The sequence below is a fragment of the Zootoca vivipara genome, chromosome 13 (assembly GCF_963506605.1).
Source record: "Zootoca vivipara chromosome 13, rZooViv1.1, whole genome shotgun sequence".
NCBI classification, from domain to species: domain Eukaryota; kingdom Metazoa; phylum Chordata; class Lepidosauria; order Squamata; family Lacertidae; genus Zootoca; species Zootoca vivipara.
Window position 1 is genome coordinate 41,275,992 of NC_083288.1, and position 20,832 is coordinate 41,296,823.

The 20,832-nt window shown below is 49.0% G+C and overlaps 1 protein-coding gene across 1 annotated transcript in view; it reads right to left on the reverse strand.

Annotated features, from left to right (window-relative positions):
* The window catches only part of LOC118095256 (solute carrier family 12 member 3), a 37,903-nt gene that overhangs the window by 15,052 nt on the left and 2,019 nt on the right, over window positions 1–20,832 (reverse strand). The window contains exons 2-15 of the mRNA XM_035136352.2: window positions 14,496–14,803; window positions 13,472–13,573; window positions 12,393–12,468; window positions 10,629–10,724; window positions 8,152–8,291; window positions 7,027–7,137; window positions 6,627–6,738; window positions 5,823–5,953; window positions 5,229–5,313; window positions 4,159–4,322; window positions 3,918–4,025; window positions 2,879–3,002; window positions 1,899–2,000; window positions 629–784 (exon numbers count right to left, since the gene is read on the reverse strand). Of these exons, the coding sequence (XP_034992243.2) occupies window positions 629–784; window positions 1,899–2,000; window positions 2,879–3,002; window positions 3,918–4,025; window positions 4,159–4,322; window positions 5,229–5,313; window positions 5,823–5,953; window positions 6,627–6,738; window positions 7,027–7,137; window positions 8,152–8,291; window positions 10,629–10,724; window positions 12,393–12,468; window positions 13,472–13,573; window positions 14,496–14,777 (1,789 nt within the window). The 5' untranslated portion in view covers window positions 14,778–14,803. The remainder of the gene's footprint in view (window positions 1–628; window positions 785–1,898; window positions 2,001–2,878; window positions 3,003–3,917; window positions 4,026–4,158; window positions 4,323–5,228; window positions 5,314–5,822; window positions 5,954–6,626; window positions 6,739–7,026; window positions 7,138–8,151; window positions 8,292–10,628; window positions 10,725–12,392; window positions 12,469–13,471; window positions 13,574–14,495; window positions 14,804–20,832) is intronic.

Here is a 20,832-nt window from a genome sequence, read left to right on the forward strand (position 1 = left end):
CGGATTGGGGCCCAGCTGCATCAAAGCCAAAGGATCCTGGGAAGTGTAGTTTGTCAAGGGTGCTGAGAGTTGTTAGGAAGCCCCCATCTTTCTCTCACAGAACTACAGAACTACAGTTCCCAGGGAAGAGGGATTGATTGTTAAATTTAATTTCATTGTACACAGGTTGTACATTGACAATAAAGGTATTATTATTAAACTACTCTGGGAATGGTAGCTCTGAGAGAGCTCCCTTACCAACTCTTAGCACCCTTAAGAAACTATTCCGGGGCGGGGGGGGGGGGGGAGTCATGACAGTTTAACGTGGTATGATACTTTGGGATTCTGTGAATTGGATTAAGAAATAAAATCTCCTCCAGCTGAGAAGGTTCCAGTGGCTGGCACTGGCGAGGCATACGCTGCCTTAAGCAGGGTAGGCATAGCACCCGCAGCGTGGTAGAGTCCGAAACAGAACTCCTCACAATGATGAAGAATTCGTAAATAAGCCTTGACCAGGACTCCTTGACATTTGGCCCTGGAGCTCACAGCTCTTTCTCTAAACTAAGCTGGGAAGAAGGTGTGGAGATCTGGGGCGTTCTACCCCCACCCCACCCTTTGCTTCTCAGGTCCAACGCCAGGCTCCCCTCACCTGGTTTCTTGTAGGTGGTGTAGGCCAAGCTCACGACAATGATCCCGATGACAATGAGGGCCGACCACCAATTCAGCAGGAACATGATGACCACAGAGATGATGGCACCAAACAGGGCTGTCCATTTGCTGAAGTAGCGGAAAGAAGGTCTCCAGCCTGGAGGATGGTGATGATGGGGGAACACAGGTGAGATCAAAAGGTATTGCACCCAGAGAGGGAGCCCAGATGTCACGCTGGTTTATCCTATCATTGACCTAGCACAACTCTACAAACACATGCACGTGGCCCCTCAAAAGTATTTGAGGCTACCGATTACCCTCCAAATGTCTGCTGGTTGGACATGCGGGTCCAGAATTTTGTGCAGAACTCAGAAGGCACTCAAATTTCCACTCAGCCATGAAGTTCACTGGGTTAAATTTGCCCCCCCTCTCTCTCCCTAACCTACCTTACAGGGGTTGCTGTTGTGAGGATAAAATGGAGAAGACAGAAGAGAATATGGAGAGGAGATCTTTGCTAATGGTTACATTACTCTGGGAAAAGTGGACAGGGACTAAATATCACTGCAAGAACCAGGGAACCAGGCAGAGGGCCTTCTCGGTAGCGGCGCCCGCCCTGTGGAACGCCCTCCCACCAGATGTCGAGGAAATAAACAACTATCTGACTTTTAGAAGACATCTGAAGGCAGCCCTGTTTAGGGAAAGTTTTGATGTTTTATTGTGTTTTTCATATTCTGTTGGAACCTGCAAAATGGCTGGGGAGGCCCGGCCAGATGCGCAGGGTATAAGTACTGTAATAAAATTATTATTATTAAGGCTAAAAACACACATACCTTACACACTTTTACACACACACACACGCCACTCCTCTCACCCTTGCATACACAAACCTCTTTTCCTGCTTGCTTTCCTCACTCTGAGGAAGGGGGAGCACAGGGAGGAAATGCAGCAAGCTGTTTAAGCAGGAAGATTCAGGTGGCAAAGGGGAAGGGGAGGCAATGCAGCCAAAAGGAGAGTGCCTTGGCCCAAATCAGGACCTTCCTCTGCCCCTTTTACTTCTCATTCCAGCCTTCCTGGCAGTGGCTCATCTGGCAAAAGCTCGCTGTGAGCGCAATGCAGACCAACCCGTTCCTGCCTGGCACAAGTTGCCCAGCCTGTTCGTTCATTCGTCTTTCCCAGCATTTCCCCGTTCATTTGCCCTTTCCCACCTCATACCCCCCCTTACACCATTTCTATACCTCCCACATGGCCCACCTGCCCACCACCCACCTTACCTGGGGAGTTGGTGATGGTGGCATGGAAGCAGCTGAAGTTGATAAGGGCATAAGAGCACAAGAAGAAATTGGAGATGACGGGGGCGATGGTGTTCAGATCCGCTGCAGAGGCAAAGAAAGGAAAGGTAAACAAGGAGGCACTGTATTCTGGCACAGAACAGGGGATGGGATGGGGTGGGATGGGGGTGCTCTTGTATGCTCTACTCAAGCAGCTAGCCCTCAATTTCACAGAATTATAGCATTGTGAGGGACCCTGAGGGTCATCTAGTCCAACCCCCTGCAATGCAGGAATCTCAGCTAAAGCACCCATGACAGATGGTCATCCAACCTCTGCTTAAAAAAAAACCCAAGGAAGGAGAGTCCACAACCTCCCAAGGGAGACCATTCATGCCTGTGCTATTTGTTTGTTTATTATTATTTTATTTATTACACCTATTTATTCCTCAACCCCAAACACACAAAAAGTCGCAAAGTGACCAACAAAAGCAGTGTGGCCCCCATCAGGAAAAAAAAATCAAGTATATAAGAAAAACAATGGAACAAAATCCCTAAAATTATAAAAAGGATTGTTGTACCCCCACCCTACTAAAATGAACACCATGAGACATGCCAGAAAGCATGCAACAGTTGGGTACTATGCAACTAAGTTTTAGTTAGTGCAGACCTATTGAAATTAAGACATGTGGGCTGAGTGAGGTCCATTAATTTCAAGAGGTCCACTCTGCATAAAACTCAACATAGTTGAATACCACCCTATGATCTCAACGAATGACCCAAAGCCTGGGAAAATTGGAATGCCTTGGCCTGACCCCCAAATGCAAGTGTGGTGTCCTGGTTAGAATATTGGACAATGACTTGGGAGACCAGGCTTAGAATCTCCACTCCGCTCTCAAGCTCACTGTGTCAATGACAAAATAATAGCTTTCGGGGTTGGAAATTGTGGATCTGATAAATAAGGGAGGAAAGGTGGTCTCGCTTACCAATGAGGATGAAGGCAACAGCTATGAGGAAGGTCAGGGCGTAGGCCCTCAGCGGCTCATTGTTCTTTCCATATCCCTTTGCGAAGAAGCCAATGAGGGGGTAGAGATTGTCCTGGCAAAGGCACTGGAGGGGGGGGGAGGAGAGGAGCACAAGTGAGAAAGGAGGGAGATGTCCGATGGGAGAGATCTTCACAGTTATTTCAAACTCCCGCCAGCAGTGGGTAGTGCCCATTGAGACCGGAAGGATCATGCTATCATAGAACTGTAAAACTGGAAGGGTACTCTGAGGGCCATCTAGTCCAACCCCCTGCAATGCAGGATGGAAGGCAGCGAAGCCTATTGAGATTAAGCATGGACCTCCACGGCTCCCCTTTCAGCATCTGCTAAAAACATTCTTGTTGAGACAAGCCTCCCCAGACCTTTAGAAAGTTGAGATAACTTTGATCCGTTTCAATATTTTAACTTTTGTACATTTTAAAGCGTTGCTGCAAATTCTTACCGATTTTCTTGTTTTATCTTTCCATAAATTGCTTTGAGCTGTTTTTGTATTCTTTACAACCAAGCAGTATATAAATTTCACAGAACAAAGAAACCATAGGTTTTGCTACAGCTGACAGGCAGGGTCAATTACAGCCAAACTCCCCCCCCCTCATTTAAGTAGAGTTTAGGTTCCGAGGCAGTACAAGCGCTGGCGAAACTCACCAAGGAAGCCTGCAAACAGCCTGTTTGTGCCCCTGCCCCTTTCGGTGAGGTTTGCAGGTCACTTCCAGGTTCAGCGCAATATGTGTGGGTGCAGTTGCCTGGGTATTGAAAAGCATGTAAATGCGGGGGTTGCCTGTAATTTGAGTTCTGTGGGGTTTAGAAGGAACTTGACAACCAGGGTCACCCCTGGGGTAGTCATAAGCAAAAATGACGGGCAGGGCAGGTGTGGGCAGACAGGTTGACAGGGCAGTGCCTTCTTAACATCTTGAACTCCAAGTAGAGCTTGGGGATAACACACACACAAACACACACACAAACCCCACTTTCCCCAAATTACCTGGAAGACCTTGGGGGCAGAGACAAGGCAAGCCAATGCTGAGGAGAGGGTGGCGGCAAAGATCCCAGCTGTGATGAGGGGGCTGAACCCAGACACCAAGCTCATGGTCTAAGAGACAAGCAAGGCGACAAAACCGTGTTACGGGAGGGGGAGGAGAACCCCAGTAAACTCAAGATGCAGCTACAAGGCCTCAGTCCTGCCCCACAGAGGGAGGGGAGGCAGGAACACCGGCTTCCCCTACCTGGTAGTCATTGGCCAAGCCGTATTCGCAGGTCCCAGCCACGGTGCACTCGGTGAAATTCCACCCGAATTCGCAGCCCCGGCCGACGCAGTCCCCGCTGGTGAAGTTGGCGGACGCCAGGGTGTCGTTCAAGCTGCCGGAGGCGTCACGGACCATGCAGGTGCCTGGCAAGAGGAAAGGCCGCCATTTTTTATTTATTTTAAGCTGAAGGGCTTGTGGCCATGAGAGCCCCATTGGCTGGGCAAGGGAGGGGCAAAGCGAGGAGGTCGAGCAGCTGCTATGGGGCAGGTGGCAGGGAGCAGGCCAAACCATGTGGCATGCCGCCAGCCCCCTATGCGATCCAGCTGGCTTCAGGTGCCATGGGGGACACAATTGCTCTGCCTGTGTCAGATTCAGCTGCACCTCTGATACACATGGAATGGAGGCAGGGAGGCACCAGGTAAAAACATTCCACCCCAGACTATGGCTCCAGGCACATGATGCGTATAAAACATGTTCCCTCCACCCCAAGGAATTCTGGGAACTGTAGTTTGTTAAGGGCGCTGGGTCTGTGAAGGGTAAACAATAGTTCCCAGGATTTTGTGTGTGTGTGGTTTAAATATATGGTGTATGCAGTGCTATTCTTCTAGAAAAAATAGGTGCCGGAACTCACCACGAACACTTCCATTGTTCTCTTATCATGGCAATGGTGCTCACCTGAGAGGTGCCAGAACTGAATTCTGGCAAGTTCCGGCTGAAAAAAAGCCCCGGGTGTATGTAGTCTTGGATAATTACATTGCTGAGAAATGTGCCACCCAAGATTCCTGTGGCAGTGAGTTACCAAAGCACCCTGCTCCTTCCCTGAGGGCAGCGCAGAGGTTTGTTTTGTATATATTTCGAATGAATGATGTGTGTTTTCGTAGGAACGAGTCAGCATTGTAAGGCGTTCACGTTTTAAAATAAGTCGCTGGGAGACCAAGTAGAAAACATGGTCTAAATCAATGGTTGTCGTCCTGCTAGGCTTCTCAGGGTCAGCAGAAGTGTCTTGGCCCAACCCTGGCATGTGCCATTCTTGTAGGTAAGCTCTTTACCTATGGTGGCAGAGATAGCCAGGTACGTCAAGGTTGTCAGGAAGATAGCCATGAGCGTCCCCTGGGGGATGGCCACTGCCGGGTCCTGCCGAGGAAACAGCACAATGAGTGATAATTACAGGGTTCAGGGCGCGAATGGCCAAGGGCGTTTCCACCTCACTGCTCTTCGGAGGCAGAGGTGAGGCAGCCAAGGCCTTCTTCACCTGGTTGCCCTTTGGTCCCTCCCCTCCCACAACTGTTCACACCAGCAGCCATTCCACCAGGTGAGACGGCTGGGAACCACTAGGTGTTTGACAACACATCCCTTCGCCCCCTTCAGCTGCTGCAACTCCAGCTAGCAGCTTCCGAGGGAAAGGCAGAGCCAGCAAAAATTCGTGCACCAGATTCAAACAATTCCTGGGGCCCAGCAGACCTGATGGGGGGCCCACGGTTATGCATAGCAACCACATCACAGGGTTGTTGTGACGATGGAATCGGGAGAGGGAGAACCACCAACGTCACCCCCTTGAGCTGCCCGATGAGAGGTGGAATATAAATGCAATTCATTATTGACTAAATTAAACAAAAGCAAAACACAGACCCAGAGCAATTTACCTTGAGGTCTCCCGAGATATTGGCACCAGCCAGGATCCCCGTAGCCGAAGGAAAGAAGATAGAGAACATGCCGAAAAAGCTGCCAGTTTCGCCTCGCCATTCAGGGCCGATATTGTCCAAGAAGTTACTGGCTTTGGAAAAGGAGGAGAGAAAAGGAAAGGTGATTTACGCAAACGCAATGGGGGGGGGGAAGCAGAATGTTCTAGCTTTTTAAAGAGATAATCAAGTCAAACTAAATTTCTGAATCGGTGGTGGTGGTGATGATGATAATGATAATGATAATGATAATGATAATAATAATAATAATAATAATAATAATAATAATTTATTATTTATACCCCACCCATCTGGCTGGGTTTCCCCAGCCAGTCTGGGCGGCTTCCAACAAACAATTAAAAATACATTAAAACATCAATCATTAAAAACTTCCCTAAACAGGGCTGCCCTCAGATATCTTTTAACCACCAGATAGTTGTTTATTTCTTTGACATCTGATGGGAGGGCATTCCACAGGGCATGCGCCACTACCGAGAGGAATGTTTAGCCCTGGTGAAGAACATTTAGCCTAGCGGGCTTCTCCATTTGACCTGCAAGGCTGTTCTGGCCAAGCCAAGGCAGACACATCTGATGCCAGGTGCAGGGGAATCAGATAAAGATACAGCTGGGCTGAAAGCAAGGGGAAGTCTGCTGATCCCCTGTTTTAGGTAGGCTGGGGTTGCTTTGTGCCAGCAGGGCAAATCTTACAGGGTGAATGGTTCTGGGAGGAAGCTGGTGACAACAGATTGTGGAGGACGTGGCCCTTACTTCGATAGCTGAAGTACCCCTTCGCCATCTTCTCTGGAGTGGCTGGGATGAAGGTGCCCACAAAATAATTGATGAAGGAGATCATGATGACGAAGAAGAAGACAACTTGAGCCTGGAAAGAGAGGGATTATTAAAAGAAGCCATGCTTACTAGCAAACTTTTTCTTCACCCAGCTGGAAGCCAGTCCTATCTGGTCCTGATTCTCAGGGTCTCTTATTGACTGACACCCTCTCTTCTCCTCTCCACGGGACGAGGATTTTGCTTCTGCTCTTTCTAAAATCAAAGCTGATGCGCACGCCCAGCTACCACAGCCCCAGGACTCCTGGCTTCCTGAAACCTTGTGCTCTGTTTTAACTGCACCCCGTTACCCCAATCCAAACATGGTTTCCTTTCCAGTTACCTTGGCCTCCCATTCCATGCCAGCCAGGGCGATGCCCAGGAGAACAGTGATGGTGATCACACCCACGATGCGGATGTCATTTGTTGGGTCGGTCATCACCGCATCGAACTCCTGCCGGAGGAGAGTGAAGGTGAGATAGGCCTCAAAGGCAGGTCTGACCCGCTCCCCTGGGATTGCCTTCTCCTCTTTAGGTCCTTGGGTTCATGCCCATCGCTCAGAGCACAGGAGAACAGAGCTGCCAGCTGAGTGGTGCCCTCTGCCCTTGTGGAACCCAGGGGAACATAAACGTCGCTCCCAGGTAGCCACACCACCAGGCACTGATCAGGTGGGAGTTTCCTCACCCAGAACTACAATGACTGGCAGAAGTTCTCCAAGGGTTCAGGCAAGGGGCATTTCCTATCCCACCTCAGAACTGAAGCTGGGACCTTCTGCATGTGGTGCAAATGCTCCGCCACCGAGCTGTAGCCCTGCCTCCTCCCCAAGGCTCCTCTTCCCAGCACATGCATCTCCACTAGAATATTCTAACGAGCATGTGCAAATTGGGGGAGGAGACTGCTGCCATGTGACGTTAATTTTTCCCCCCATTTTTGCCCCAGATCAGCACCCAGGAAATAAACACCTATCTGAGTTTTAGAATACACCTGAAGGCAGCCCTGTACAGGGAGGTATTTTTTAATGTTTGAAGGTTTTCGTGTTTTGATATTTTGTTGGAAGCCACCCAGAGTGCTGGGGCAATCCAGTCAGATGGGTGGCATATAAATTAAAAATAAATATTGTTTTTACTTTGTTGTTGTTGTTGTCTAAGAAGGGCCTATACCAGGCATCCCCAAATTTCGGCCCTCCAGATGTTTTGGACTACAATTCCCATCTTCCCTGATCACTGGTCCTCTTAGCTAGGGATCATGGGAGCTATAGGCCAAAGAGGACCGCAGTTTGGGGATGCCTGGCCTATACAGTGTTGCCAATTTGGCCAGAAAAAACGCACCACAGCTAACACTAGCCTAGAATAGCCTAGAGCTCAAAAGGGCCACCCGGCTATTTCTGCTGATCAAACTGTTGCTAAAGAAATGGACGTGGGGGCCAATACATGGGGCAAGATGGCATGGGAGTGCGTGCCACACGTACCACAAGGAGGTCCTTGACAGTTTCGGCGAAGCCCACCACATGCATACCCACAGCGACGGCGTTGGCAAAGGAGAAGAGAAGGCCGATGGAGCCGCCCAGCTCTGGGCCCAAGCTTCGGGAGATGAGAAAGTAGGTACCACCTGCGCCAGGAGACAATTCAGATGTTATTTACTCCTCAGGGCTGGCTCTGAAGATGTGCAGGTAGTGTCAAGCAGCTGATTGGTGCTGGGAACACACCTTCGAAGCGGCCGGCTATAACCACCGACCAGCTGATTGGCCGCTACATGGAGTCCCTTAGAAGCCCATTTAGAGCAGTTTCCCAAACTTGAGTCTCCGGCTGCTTTTGGACTACAACTCCCATCATCCCTAGTTAGCAGGACCAGACAGGGGTCAGGGATGATGGGAGTTGTAGTCCAAAAACATCTGGAGGGCCGAAGTTTGGGGATGCCTGATTTAGAGGAAGCGATTTGGATTCAAGCCAGTTTCTCCAAAGGAAGCTTTTCCCCCAGCAAAGTTGTGTAGCTTAGTGTGGGCCCCATATTTTGAGAGACCCTAGGGGAAGATACCCACACTGGGGCTCCTTTCCTGGGTGGACCCCCCTCCCCCCACCACTGTCAACACAGCACTCATTTTCTTGCCTCCAACCCTGGGTTCAAGGTGCATCTCTTCCTGGAAGGAAGGAGAAATGCCAGTGTGGTGTAGTGGTTAAGAGCGGTGGACTCGTAATCTGGTGAACCGGGTTCAAGTCTCCGCTCCTCCACATGCAGCTGCTGGGCTAGTCACACTTCTCTGAAGTCTCTCAGCCCCACTCACCTCACAGAGTATTTGTTGTGAGGGAGGAAGGGAAAGGAGAATGTTAGCTGCTTTGAGACTCCTTAGGGTAGTGATAAAGCGGGATATCAAATCCAAACTCCTCCTCTTCTTCTCTTCATTTGGAAGCTGTTGAGCCTTCTCCTTACTCTTGGAAGAGTTCAGACATTCGGAGAGGTCAGGGGAACAGGCAGCAAGGCCAGCAGTGGGCCCCACAGTGAGGCAGGTGTCTGCAAACGCTGACTCCTGACTCCAGCCTTGTTGCAGCTCTCTGTGGCAACACCACAGCAACCCAGTTTCAGCATGTTCAAATATTGTTTCCACACACTTGCCAATCATAGCTGTCAAGTTTTCCATTTTCTCGCGAGGAAGCATATTCAGCATTAAAAAACGGGAGAACTTGACAGCTATGTTGCCGATTATCACTCATTCCACCTTTATCAATGGCCACATTTGCTCCATACATGTAAAGCTCCATTTTAAACAGTCGTAGGTTTCCTCAAATAATTCTGGGAGCTGTAGGCTGTTAAGGGTGCTGACAGTCATCAGGAGACCCTTAACCCCCCCCCCGGAGCTACAGTTCCCAGGTTGCCGGTGAAAAGGGATTGATTGCTAAACCACTCTGGGAATTGTAGATTGAGGTTGAATCCTGACAAGACAGAAGTACTGTTTTGGGGGGACAGGGGGCGGGCAGGTGTGGGGAACTCCCTGGTACTGAATGGGATAACTGTGCCCTTGAAGGACCAGGTGCGCAGCCTGGGAGTCATTTTGGACTCACAGCTGTCCATGGAGGCACAGGTTAATTCTGTGTTCAGGGCGGCTGTCTACCAGCTCCATCTGGTACGCAGGCTGAGACCCTACCTGCCCGCAGACTGTCTCACCAGAGTGCTGCATGCTCTAGTTCTCTCCCGCTTGGACTACTGCAATGCACTCTACGTGGGGCTACCTTTGAAGGTGACCCGGAAACTGCAATTAATCCAGAATGCGGCAGCTAGACTGGTGACTGGGAGCGGCTGCCGAGACCACATAACACCGGTCCTAAGAGACCTACAATGGCTCCTGGTACGTTTCCGAGCACAATTCAAAGTGTTGGTGCTGACCTTTAAAGCCCTAAACGGCCTCAGTCCTATATACCTGAAGGAGCGTCTCCACCCCCATTGTTCAGCCCGGACACTGAGATCCAGCGCCGAGGGCCTTCTGGCGATTCCCTCACTGCGAGAAGCAAAGCTACAGGGAACCAGGCAGAGGGCCTTCTCGGTAGTGGCGCCCGCCCTGTGGAATGCCCTTCCATCGGAGGTCAAGGAGATAAACAACTACCTGACATTTAGAAAACACCTAAAGGCAGCCCTGTTTAGGGAAGTTTTTAATCTGTGATATTTTAATGTATTTTGGTATTTGTTGGAAGCCGCCCCGAGTGGCGGGGGAAACCCAGCCAGATGGGCGGGGTATAAATAAATAATAATAATAATAATAATTGTAGCTCTGCAAGGGGAATAGGGGGTCTTCTATTGACTCACAGTATCCTTAACAAAGAATTCTTTGGGGGAAGTCACGGCTGCTGAAAGTGGCCTCGAGGTGCTTTAAACGTATGGTGCGAATGTGGCCATTGCCTAGTACAAGGGGGCAAAAGGATTGGCTTCCATTTGGCGAAAAGGAAGATGGCTTACCTGCTTTGACCTTGCCGTTGGTGGAGATGGCTGAGATGGAGAGCCCAGTGATGCTGGTCACCACAGACGACATTATAATGATCAGCCAGGTTAACCCTGGGGAGGGGGGGGAAAGGAGGTAACTGAATGGGTTAGCAATCCTGTCAGCATCACCAACAGACCTCACCAACACCCACTTTCTGAACCGAATGGTTCAGGCCAGTGGTTTTCAACCAGTATGCCGTGGCACCCTGGGGTGCCTTGACTGATATTCAAGGGTGCTGCAGGCAACACTGACCTCTGTCCGTCTTTCCTTCCCTCCCTCCCATGATGCCTTCTCACATCTCTGCCTCCCAAAGGCTTGTGTGGCTGTTTGTCGCAGCTGTCCTGGCTACAAGCTCCGCAGGCGAATTGTGCCTCTGGGGCTGGTCAGGGAGGAGGCACCTCTCTTTGGGGCAGGGGGTGGGGGGCAGCTCAGAGACCACGGGCCGTGGTGGTGGCTGCCCGGAGGACTCCCAAGGAGAGGGAGAGGAGGCTGAGTGGACACACTCCACAAGGGAGGGCGTTCAAAAAAGGGTGAGAGGCTGCAGGCAAGGGGTGACACAACTGGGATCTTGAGCCCCACAGGGGTGTCATGGAAAGAAGGCAGTTGGTCAAGGGAGCCGTGAACTCAAAAACGTTGAAAACATCTGGGTTAGGCTACTCCTGGTTTCGCTTCCAAAGTCTCCCAATTGCCAATGGTATTCACCCAAATGTTCTTTATTTGCTAGATAATTCTGGACTGGTTTACACACACACACACACACACACACACACACACACACACACACACACACACACACAGAAGGCAGATGTGAGCGATTTTTGTTTTAAAAATAATCGAAGTCATAATGGAAAAATTCAGAAGAGGAATAAGGGCTGGAATGCAAACAAGCGATTGTATCTGACTAGGTTAGAGTAGCCCTGTTGAAATTAATGAGCCCCCAAAGCCCAATCTGCACTATATATTTAAAACTGTGTCGTGCCACTTTAATCAGTCACGGTTTCCCCCAAAGCGTACTGGGAACTATGGTTTGTTAAGGGTACTGATAATTGTGAGGAAACCCCCAGTTCCCCACGCTAAGCTACAATTCCAAGTGGTTTAACAGTCTGTCTTCACAGAGAGGTGTGGAAATATAGCTCTGGGAAGCCATGAATGTTTAAAGGTAAGCTACTGCTTTAGATGTATAGAGCAGATGGGGGCCTTAGTTATGTTAATTAACTTCTGTGGGTCTACTCTGAGTAGCACCAGCTACAACTCAATATTTGAAAATGGTTTCATTTAAAATAAAATAAAATCAGATTCTAAATAGTTGAAACCCACTTTCATTAATTACTAACAGTTATCCTGGTTGACAGAACAACCTGACAACCTCAACACATTTATATCTCTTATTTCACATATGGTAGCTCAACTGGTAGAGTACGAGACTCTTAACCTCAGGGTCATGAGTTTAAGTCCCATTTTGGGCAAAAGATTCCTGCATCGCAGTGGGTTGGGCTAGATGGCCCTTCATAGTCCCCAACAACTCTTAAATTCTATGGTTATTCCCTCTTCTCTCCCCCCCCCACTTTATGCATACATGATGTAAATGTATTTTCAAACATGTACAGGTGCCCACATCAGGAATCAAGGACCAAGCACAAAAGGGTTGTGCAAAACAGTTCAAACAAAAACACACCACAAAAAGAGGACAGTCTCTTTTCCTTTTAGTCCCAACTATCCATGGGTAAAAAGACTCTCACCTATCCCGGCTTGTGCAGTTATCCATGGCAAACGAAGGTAAAGGATCACACCCCAGATGTTCAGCATGCACCGGATCTTCAGAAATAGAAGAAGAGGAGGAAAAAAGAAGCTGAGAACCTAAAAGCACACCGACACTAGGGATGGAGGAGAAACTCGATTCAGTATGCATGTGAGCAAATTCTCAGCTTCTGGAACAAGATGCGAACCAACACACTGCTATCTTTCCAAATTCGCACTCATCTCATCCGAATTTTGCTATGTAGTTCTCCAACTCAACCGTGTTTGCATAACTGGGTGCAAAGGGTGCATTAATAGTGACGACGTTGGTGACAATAACATGCAAAAGTGGATTTATATTGGGGAAAATTGCTTGCGTACATTATTCCAAACTGCACATTTAAAGGGGTTGGTTAGGACATTCACACCAAAATGCTGGCGAATTTTCATGAAGGGTTTGAAAAAAATAAAACCACAAGTTGCTGCAAAATGTGGAGAACCGAATTTAAGATGTGAAAAGTTAGAAACTGGGAGTTCTGGTGCCTCCAGATGTTCTGGACTACAATCCCCATCAGCACCAGCCAGCACTGCAGCCCTGGCTGAATCTGAGGGGAGCTGTAATCCTAAAACATCTGGGGGGCACCAGAACAGCAAAGGTTGAATCTATGTTGTATGTCTTACTGGTTGCCTTTTATGTACAGTGGTACCTCGGTTTAAGAACAGCCCTGTTTACGAACTATTCGGTATATGAACTCCGCAAAATCGGAAGTAGTGTTCCGGTTAGCGAACTTTACCTCAGTCTACGAACGGAAGCCGAATGGTGGAAGGCCACGGGCTGCAGGAGGCCTCATTAGGGAAAGCGTGCCTCGGTTTAAGAATGGTTTTGGTTTAAGAACGGACTTAAGTTCGGACTTAAGAACGGATTAAGTTCGTAAACCGAGGTACCACTGTATATATAATTCAGGACCAATTCATTGGCTGCTGCTGTTCCCAACATTATTGTATACCCCTGGGACTAGATGAGCACCCTCTCCTTTTCCTGCAATCCAATCAATCCACTCATTTCATTTATTGACTTTACCATGACGCCGGTCACCCAGCCAAAGCGGACAGGTTCCACTTCCGGTTCGTCGGCTTCCACATCTTTCTCCTCTGCCTCCATGGCATTGGGGCCTCCTTTCCCCTGTGAAAAATAATAATAAACCAAGGGAATGGGATGAGGGAGTTAACAAGCACGCATTGGAATTTAGGGACAGAATAAAACACCCCAAGTTTGGGAGGATGCCAGCGTTCTGTGAATTTCGCATTCGCTTCTTGTTAAGTCTTACTTGGCGCAATGGACAGAAGGAAAAGAGGAGAACTTGGGTCACTTAGGAGGGTGATATTTTAATTGCCCAAGCGGTCTTCTGTAGAAATAGAAACCTTTGTCTCCAAGTGGGAAGGCCCATCCTATCGTGTTACACCAAGGGTGCGGAACCTCTGGCGTCACGGCCGGCTCAAAACATTTTGCCACCTGAGGTGGACTGCAAAATGGCAGACAGCTATGCCTTGTCAGAGAAGAAAAAGGGGTGAGTGAAGATCTACACCCGCAACACGGGTGGAATAAAGATCTACATTGGGACCAAGGGTGGGAAGAGACCAGCAGGGCCTCCGTTTTGCCAACAGGCCGCTGTAGAGGTGGCTTAGCGGGAGGCTGCTGAGGAGGACAGAGATCTGGCCTCCAATGATTGTGCTGGGCCTGCTTTTGCCACTGCAGCAGCAGCAGCAGTGGGCAATGCATCCCTTGGAGGCTGGATCTGCTGTCCTGTGGATCCTGCTGCCCAAGGTGGTCGCCTCACCTTGCCTCATGAGTGGGCCGGCCCTATGTGGCCCTCCAGAAGCTGATGAACTCTAACTCTCATCAGCCCCCACCAGGGATGATGGGAGTTGTAGTCCAGAAAAATCTGGAGGGCCACAGGTTCCCCTCCTCCACTTCACATGCAGGAGAAGGTCCTTCCTTGCCAGCTGTTTTCAAAAGTGTGCTGTTGCACCCAGTGATGTACGTTTTCTGGAAAACTCTGGCAGACGCCACCTTTTGCGGAGAAGGGTCCTCTAACGGGTCTCACCAGATCTGCATTTCTGAGCATGTCCAGTGAAGGGCGGACCTTCCGCCGCCCAGCAGGTGCTGAAAGGGCGTAGAATTCATAGCGAGGGCAGGCATCAATTGTGGTCTCGTAATCCGGAGGGGCTGAAAGAGATCCGTTTTCCTCCATCTGCGAAGGTGGCGGTAGCTCCGCCGGGCATTTGGGGGCACTCTTGGCTTGTTCCGAGGGGGGTCCATTCTGCATCTTGCGGATCTTAAACCGCCCCAGGGAAAAGATGGTCTTGTATGATAAGTCCTCCTCCATCGTCTAAGCAGGGTCGTTCTTTTCAGCTGTCAGGCGAGAAGCACGGGGAAGAAGCAGCAGAGATGACAGAGTTAAAAGATGGTTCTTAATTGTATGCCTCAAACCATTCTTGGGCTCTGAAACATTCTTTTCATTCGCAGGACTCAGCCCAACAATATATGAATTTGCAATAAAGGCATGAGTGTCCCTTAGGATATACAGAGTGCAAAAAACCCCCACATCTAAACCAGACATCTAAATATGAGAAAGGGACTTGGGGGACACGAGATTTGGTGGCAGGGTGTTTGTTGCACTAAAATAGGGTCTGTAATTTTGCACCTGAGGAATCAGCTGGACACCACAACCTGTACAAATGAATAAAGCGAAAGCAAATCCATGTGCAATTTTGGTCCTGCTGCTCTTGGAGTGTGAGCACTATGCAGGATAACGAAGACTCTGACCCCTTGGCTGCTTAAAATGCAACTAGGCAGTCTCTCTCTCCCTTGATTCTCTCTCACACACACTGGCTGGGGGAGATGAAGAAAGGCAGGGTGTTCAGACAGGCATGCGTAAGGTGGTCAACAGCAGAGTAAAGAGGGTAAATTGTTACACGGGGAGTGGAGAGGGAAACCGCAAAGGAGAGATGGACAGACAGAGATGCAGGCACAGGTATATAGATGCCACACTCCCTTTTTTTTACCTGCTCCTCCGATGTGTCTCTCCACTCAGCCAGCCTTTGGCAACTTATCTCTCTCCAGGCAGCAGGTTCAACTCCTGTCCCCCTTTGCCTTATAAAGGTCCTGGATAATGCCAGGCCTAGCTTTTCCCAAACTGGACCCAACAGCTCCTGGCTGCCCTGATCCCTCCCATATATCCACCCCTTCTCCAAACAGACAAACTTTCCGAGTGCACAGCAGTGCGGTGGGGGGTGGAGAGGGAGATGATTGAAGGCACATCCTGTCCACTCCTTACACATTGACGGGTGACTTAAAAATCCTATTTGCATTGCCTTATCTGCTGCCCCTACAACGTTCTTTCCACTGGGGCCAGTTTGCACAGGGCAATGGAAACTTGAAAAAAGACAATGGGCGACGGGGAGACTGGAGCCACAGGGATCAGCCTGGCTGGACACACGCCGGGCCCATGCGCCAGGGGACCCAGCCAATGGGGTCGAGAACACACGCGCCCCAGGTGAGGCGACCGATGTGGCAGGCAGGTTTAATTGGGGCTGCTCATGGCTGGGTGTGTGTGTGTTTCTGTTCCATGCTGCGACTGAGCCGCCTGGGTCATGGTGCCGCTGACGCAACATTGCAGTCGTTTTCAAAGTGCATTCTGGGGAAGCTCAGAAACGAGCAAGGGGTTCCTCCGTTAGGAGATCCATCAGGGCAGACAAACTTTTGCAAAAGGCAGCTTCCCCGGCACCCCAGCTGACCTGAGCTGACCTTACAATGAGCTGCCACCAAACAGTCCTGGGTGCCATGATCTGGGTAAGATGTGGGAACTTGTGGCAGCTACTTCCTTCTTTGCTGGAACCCTGAGGTCCATCAATCAGTTGCAAAATAGTGTTGAGGGAAGCCGGGGGGGGGGCATAACCAGGTGCAAAATGGCGGCCCATGGGGGGGTGGGAAACCAATTGCCTCCTGCACCCCATGAGCCACACACACTGGGATGACTCATACGTACAAGTGCAAAGGTACTATATGTCTGGGTTAATTAGAAGGATTTCTATATACAGTGGCCCCTCGACTTACGAAGTACTCGACTTACAAATTTTTGAGTTACGAATGGAAAAAAAATGGCCGCACGCTTACGGTTTTTTTCGGCATCCGAAAGGAAAACCGTTGCAGTTTAGATGGGGTTTTTTCGACTTACGAATTTTAGATGTGGTTTACTCGACTTACGGATTTTTCCGTTTCCAATGCATTCCTATGGAAAACCGCTTTTTTCGACTTTCCGACCTACGAATGTGCATTCGGAACGGATTTATTTTGTAAGTCGAGGGACCACTGTACACACACACACACACACACACACACAGACCGGTGGTCCCGTCCAACTCTACATTTCTATGATTCTATGAACGTAAAAGCAGTAAAACAGAGAGACTATTTTAAAAAACAACAAGCAGTAAAAACAGTATTATAAAGACAGGGATTCAGCAGTAAGAGGGTTCGATCTTATTCTGCAGGCAAAAAGGATACTGTACAACAAGACACCTGAAGCAATTGATGCATAAACGCTTCATGTATGACTGCCTACCTGCCAGCAACAGGAGGGGTTTTTATTGCTGCCTTTGCAAACCGGCAATCTTCTTGATTCTTATCTAGGGTGCACCATCAGTTCACACAGAGCAACAGCAGGGGCCTATCATCCAACCCTGTGTGAGAACTCATTGTGTACCCAAAATATTTCGCATGGATTTCACCAAGGCACACAAACACACAAAGAGAAAGAGAAAGAGAAAGAGAAACAACAACAACAACAGCCTGGCCTCCTCCTCAGGCCTTTAGCAGCAGTTTGGTATATGGGGGGGGGGGGAATCAAGTAGGCTTTCCATGGAGATCATCTGTAGAGGAAGCTATTTTGTTAAGCAAGTGGAGCAGAGGGATAGTGGTGGTGATGATGATGATTAACTCTGGGGTGAGGTGCGGTGGAGCTAAGAGCCACCCAGTGTAAGTCAATAGAGCAAAAACTAACCTCGGCAGGTGACCTTTACATTTAAAGATGTTTAAAGTAATAAGCTTGTTCGGTTGCTTGCTTGTTTTATACCCTGCCTGCCCTTCCCAAAGAAGCCCAGGGTGGCAAACAAGAGATAAAGTGATAAAACAATAAAATGTATTGAAAGCAACTTATAAAGGGCTTCTTGAAAGAGGAAGGTCTTCAACAGGCTCCAGAAAACCAAAAGCAAAACAGAATTTTAACAAAATTTGCCCAAGCACCTGTCAATAAACCCAGCTTCTTTGCACTCATTGCCCAGGAACAGGAACAGGAACAGAAGGCAGGAACAGTCGTGCTTCGTACTGAGCAATTGAGAATAATGTAATCCCCATTTTCCTCCATATATCCCTGAAAGTAAGCTGGGCTATAGCCTAATCTATCTATCTATCTATCTATCTATCTATCTATCTATCTATCTATCTATCATCTATCTGTCTATCTAGTAGTGTTAAAATGTAGAGTAAAGGTAAAGGGACCCCTGACCATTAGGTCCAGTCATGACCGACTCTGGGGTTGCGGCGCTCATCTCGCGTTATTGGCCGAGGGAGCCGGCGTACAGCTTCCAGGTCATGTGGCCAGCATGACAAAGCTACTTCTGGCAAACCAGAGCAGCACATGGAAACGCTGTTTACCTTCTTGCCAGAGTGGTACCTATTTATCTACTTGCACTTTGACGTGCTTTCGAACTGCTAGGTTGGCAGGAGCTGGGACCGAGCAATGGGAGCTCACCCCATCACAGGGATTCGAACCACTGACCTTCTGATTGGCAAGCCCTAGGCTGAGCGGTTTAACCCACAGCATCACCTGTGTCCCCTAAAATGTAGAGTAGGAGCCTGAAATTACTTCTGGAAGGGGCCCAATTCCTGCAGTGATCTAGTTATCTTCTCAAATATTTGTGTGGCTCTAGTTATCTTCTCAAATATTTGTGTGGGGGAAAGAATGTGGCCAGGGGCATCATCTGGGGAGCCGGGGAGCCAATGCCCCCCAATTTTTAATGGAGGGGTGCCGCACAATGTGCAATCATAGGGGCAAGCCAGCGCCCTTGGTTGTCTCCGTATTCTTTCCAGGGTTGGGGGGGGGGACAGCTGGGGAAGTTCTTCAAGGTGGGCCCTCCGCCAATGTCTGCCACTATCACCCTTGTCCATTGGCTTATCCTCTCCTCCGAAGCCCAATCCACACCAGTGCCCCAAAGAAATGTTTGGAGCTCAGTGGTTCCCATGCAGAAGGTCCCAGGTTCAATTCCCAGCATCCCCAGAAAGGTCTGGGAATGTCCCATGAAACCAAGCACACATAGCATTAGCCGCAATCTGTACCTGCCCTGTAGTTTCTTGAGAGATAAATTGCCGCTGGACAAGTTTCTTCTTGAATCAGCGTCTACCTGATTGGAAAACTTAAGCCAGGCTCACTTAGCAGTTAAGCTGAGGGATGCACATTCAAGGCAGTCTTTGCATGTTTACAGAGGCTCGCTTCATGAACAGGAGTTGGTGGGGTGGGTTATAGGCAAATGTGACTTGATAAAGGGGGGGGGGACATGACCTGGCCGTATTTTTCAGCCTCTACTGTGTTACATACAAGGCCAGTTGAAAGCAATAGGATTCTCATTTCAGCAAAACAAGGCAACTCATTAATCTGAGAGCATTCTCCAGAAGTTATTAATATGTAAAGGGGTTTGTTTTAGCTCTTGTTTGTAGGTTAAAATGAGAACATCAGCAACAACAAAACCCCAGAGAGCTCATGTTTTATGGCTCTGTAGACATGTTTTTCACCCACACTGTTTGCAATGGCCTGCGGCGACAAGCAAGGCATATTTACCCGTCGAAATAAAATAATTAATACGCGTGCCCTTTTTGGCCTCAAAACTCTTGTTGTTGTTGTGTATCGTAGGCAGGCAGCCAGCCGTCCGACGTGGTCATTTGTTAAGGGCTGGTCCTTGGGATTCTCTCCCATAAAGTTATACAAGACAGACGGTGGTGTCGGAAAATAGTTTTTATGAGTTGCTCGGCTCTATTATTTGAGGAGCTCTTGGATGCCTGAAAAGGTCACAGGTAGTGCCATGTGCCTTGCCTCTCTTTCTTGGCATAGGGCTGCCACTCGCCTTATTTTTTTTTTGGCAATGCTCCTATAGCATTTGTGTTAGAAAACCAACAGGTGAAGCACCCCACTCCCTTGGATGGGACGGTGTCAGGGAGCCCTCAGGGGTGATGGGTTTTGTAGTCCACCAACAATCCTCCCCATATCTAGGTTAAAAGAGTTTAGCGGCTGTCAGAGGATCATCGTGGCTACTCTAGAGCAGGGGTTCCCAACAAAATTTTCTCGAGGACCCCTCATCGAGCCGCTATTGTGACAAGGACCCCCATTAATTCCTAATCCTAAAATTAAAAAGTGAGAGCCAAATTAAGAGTCTTTTTATATTTTATATTTATACGTTTTTTTACAGTTACAACAGAGTACTCCATCAGTATACAGTTAGTTTTAATTTTCAGTTCTTAATGAGATGAGTTAAATCTGTCCTTTGAGTCCATTATTTCTGAAATATTAGGTTCCAGGGAGGAGGGAGGGGAATGGAGAAGACAGGGTACCTGCGCAGTAGCGCACAAATGAAGCCGACGCGTGCAAAGCATCTTGGGGAGGTGAGCGTTAGTAGAATGCGCGCACTGCCTCTTTGCAAAACAGTAGTGTTTGTAAAGCGCCACCTAACGGCATACTGCCTCTATCTAATTCTAGTTTTGCGCTAGACTCTGCTCATGCAGGAAGCGGCCAAAACAAAAAATCTGTTATCATACGAAATATATTTAATATATTTTTTAGCATCTTGCGGACCCCTCTGGCATAGCTCGCGGACCCCTGGGGGTCCGCGGACCACCTGTTGGGAACCACTGCTCTAGAGTAACTCCGCCTGAGTCCAGTTTGTCTTCAAAGAAGTTTATTGTGCTATCTATTTACAGTGTAGATACAGCTCAAAACATGACCTCTCATCCTGAATCAGAATCCGGCAATGGCGTACGACTGTTCCTATGCCAGCAAAGTAGTCTGGGCACCCCAAAACGCCGCCCCCTTGACCTGCGTTGCGGTGCTCTCCTCATTTCTGGCGCCGGAAGGAGCAATGCCCTTTCAGTTTCCTCCCTCAGCAGTCAGTTCCCTGGCTCTGCAGTATCCCCAAGTGTCTGCCTGCATCCCTCCGCCTCCGAGCTTTCCTATTGTTCCTCACTCTGATTTCTCTCCACCTCCGAGTCTCTTCCTCCCCCTCTGGCTGCTTCAGAACCACTGGTGCTCTCTGGACTTGAGGAGGTGGACGTTAGGATGATGGGGGCTGCCTCCCTGTAGGGAGAAATCAGCAGACCCTTTGCTTGGAAATTAA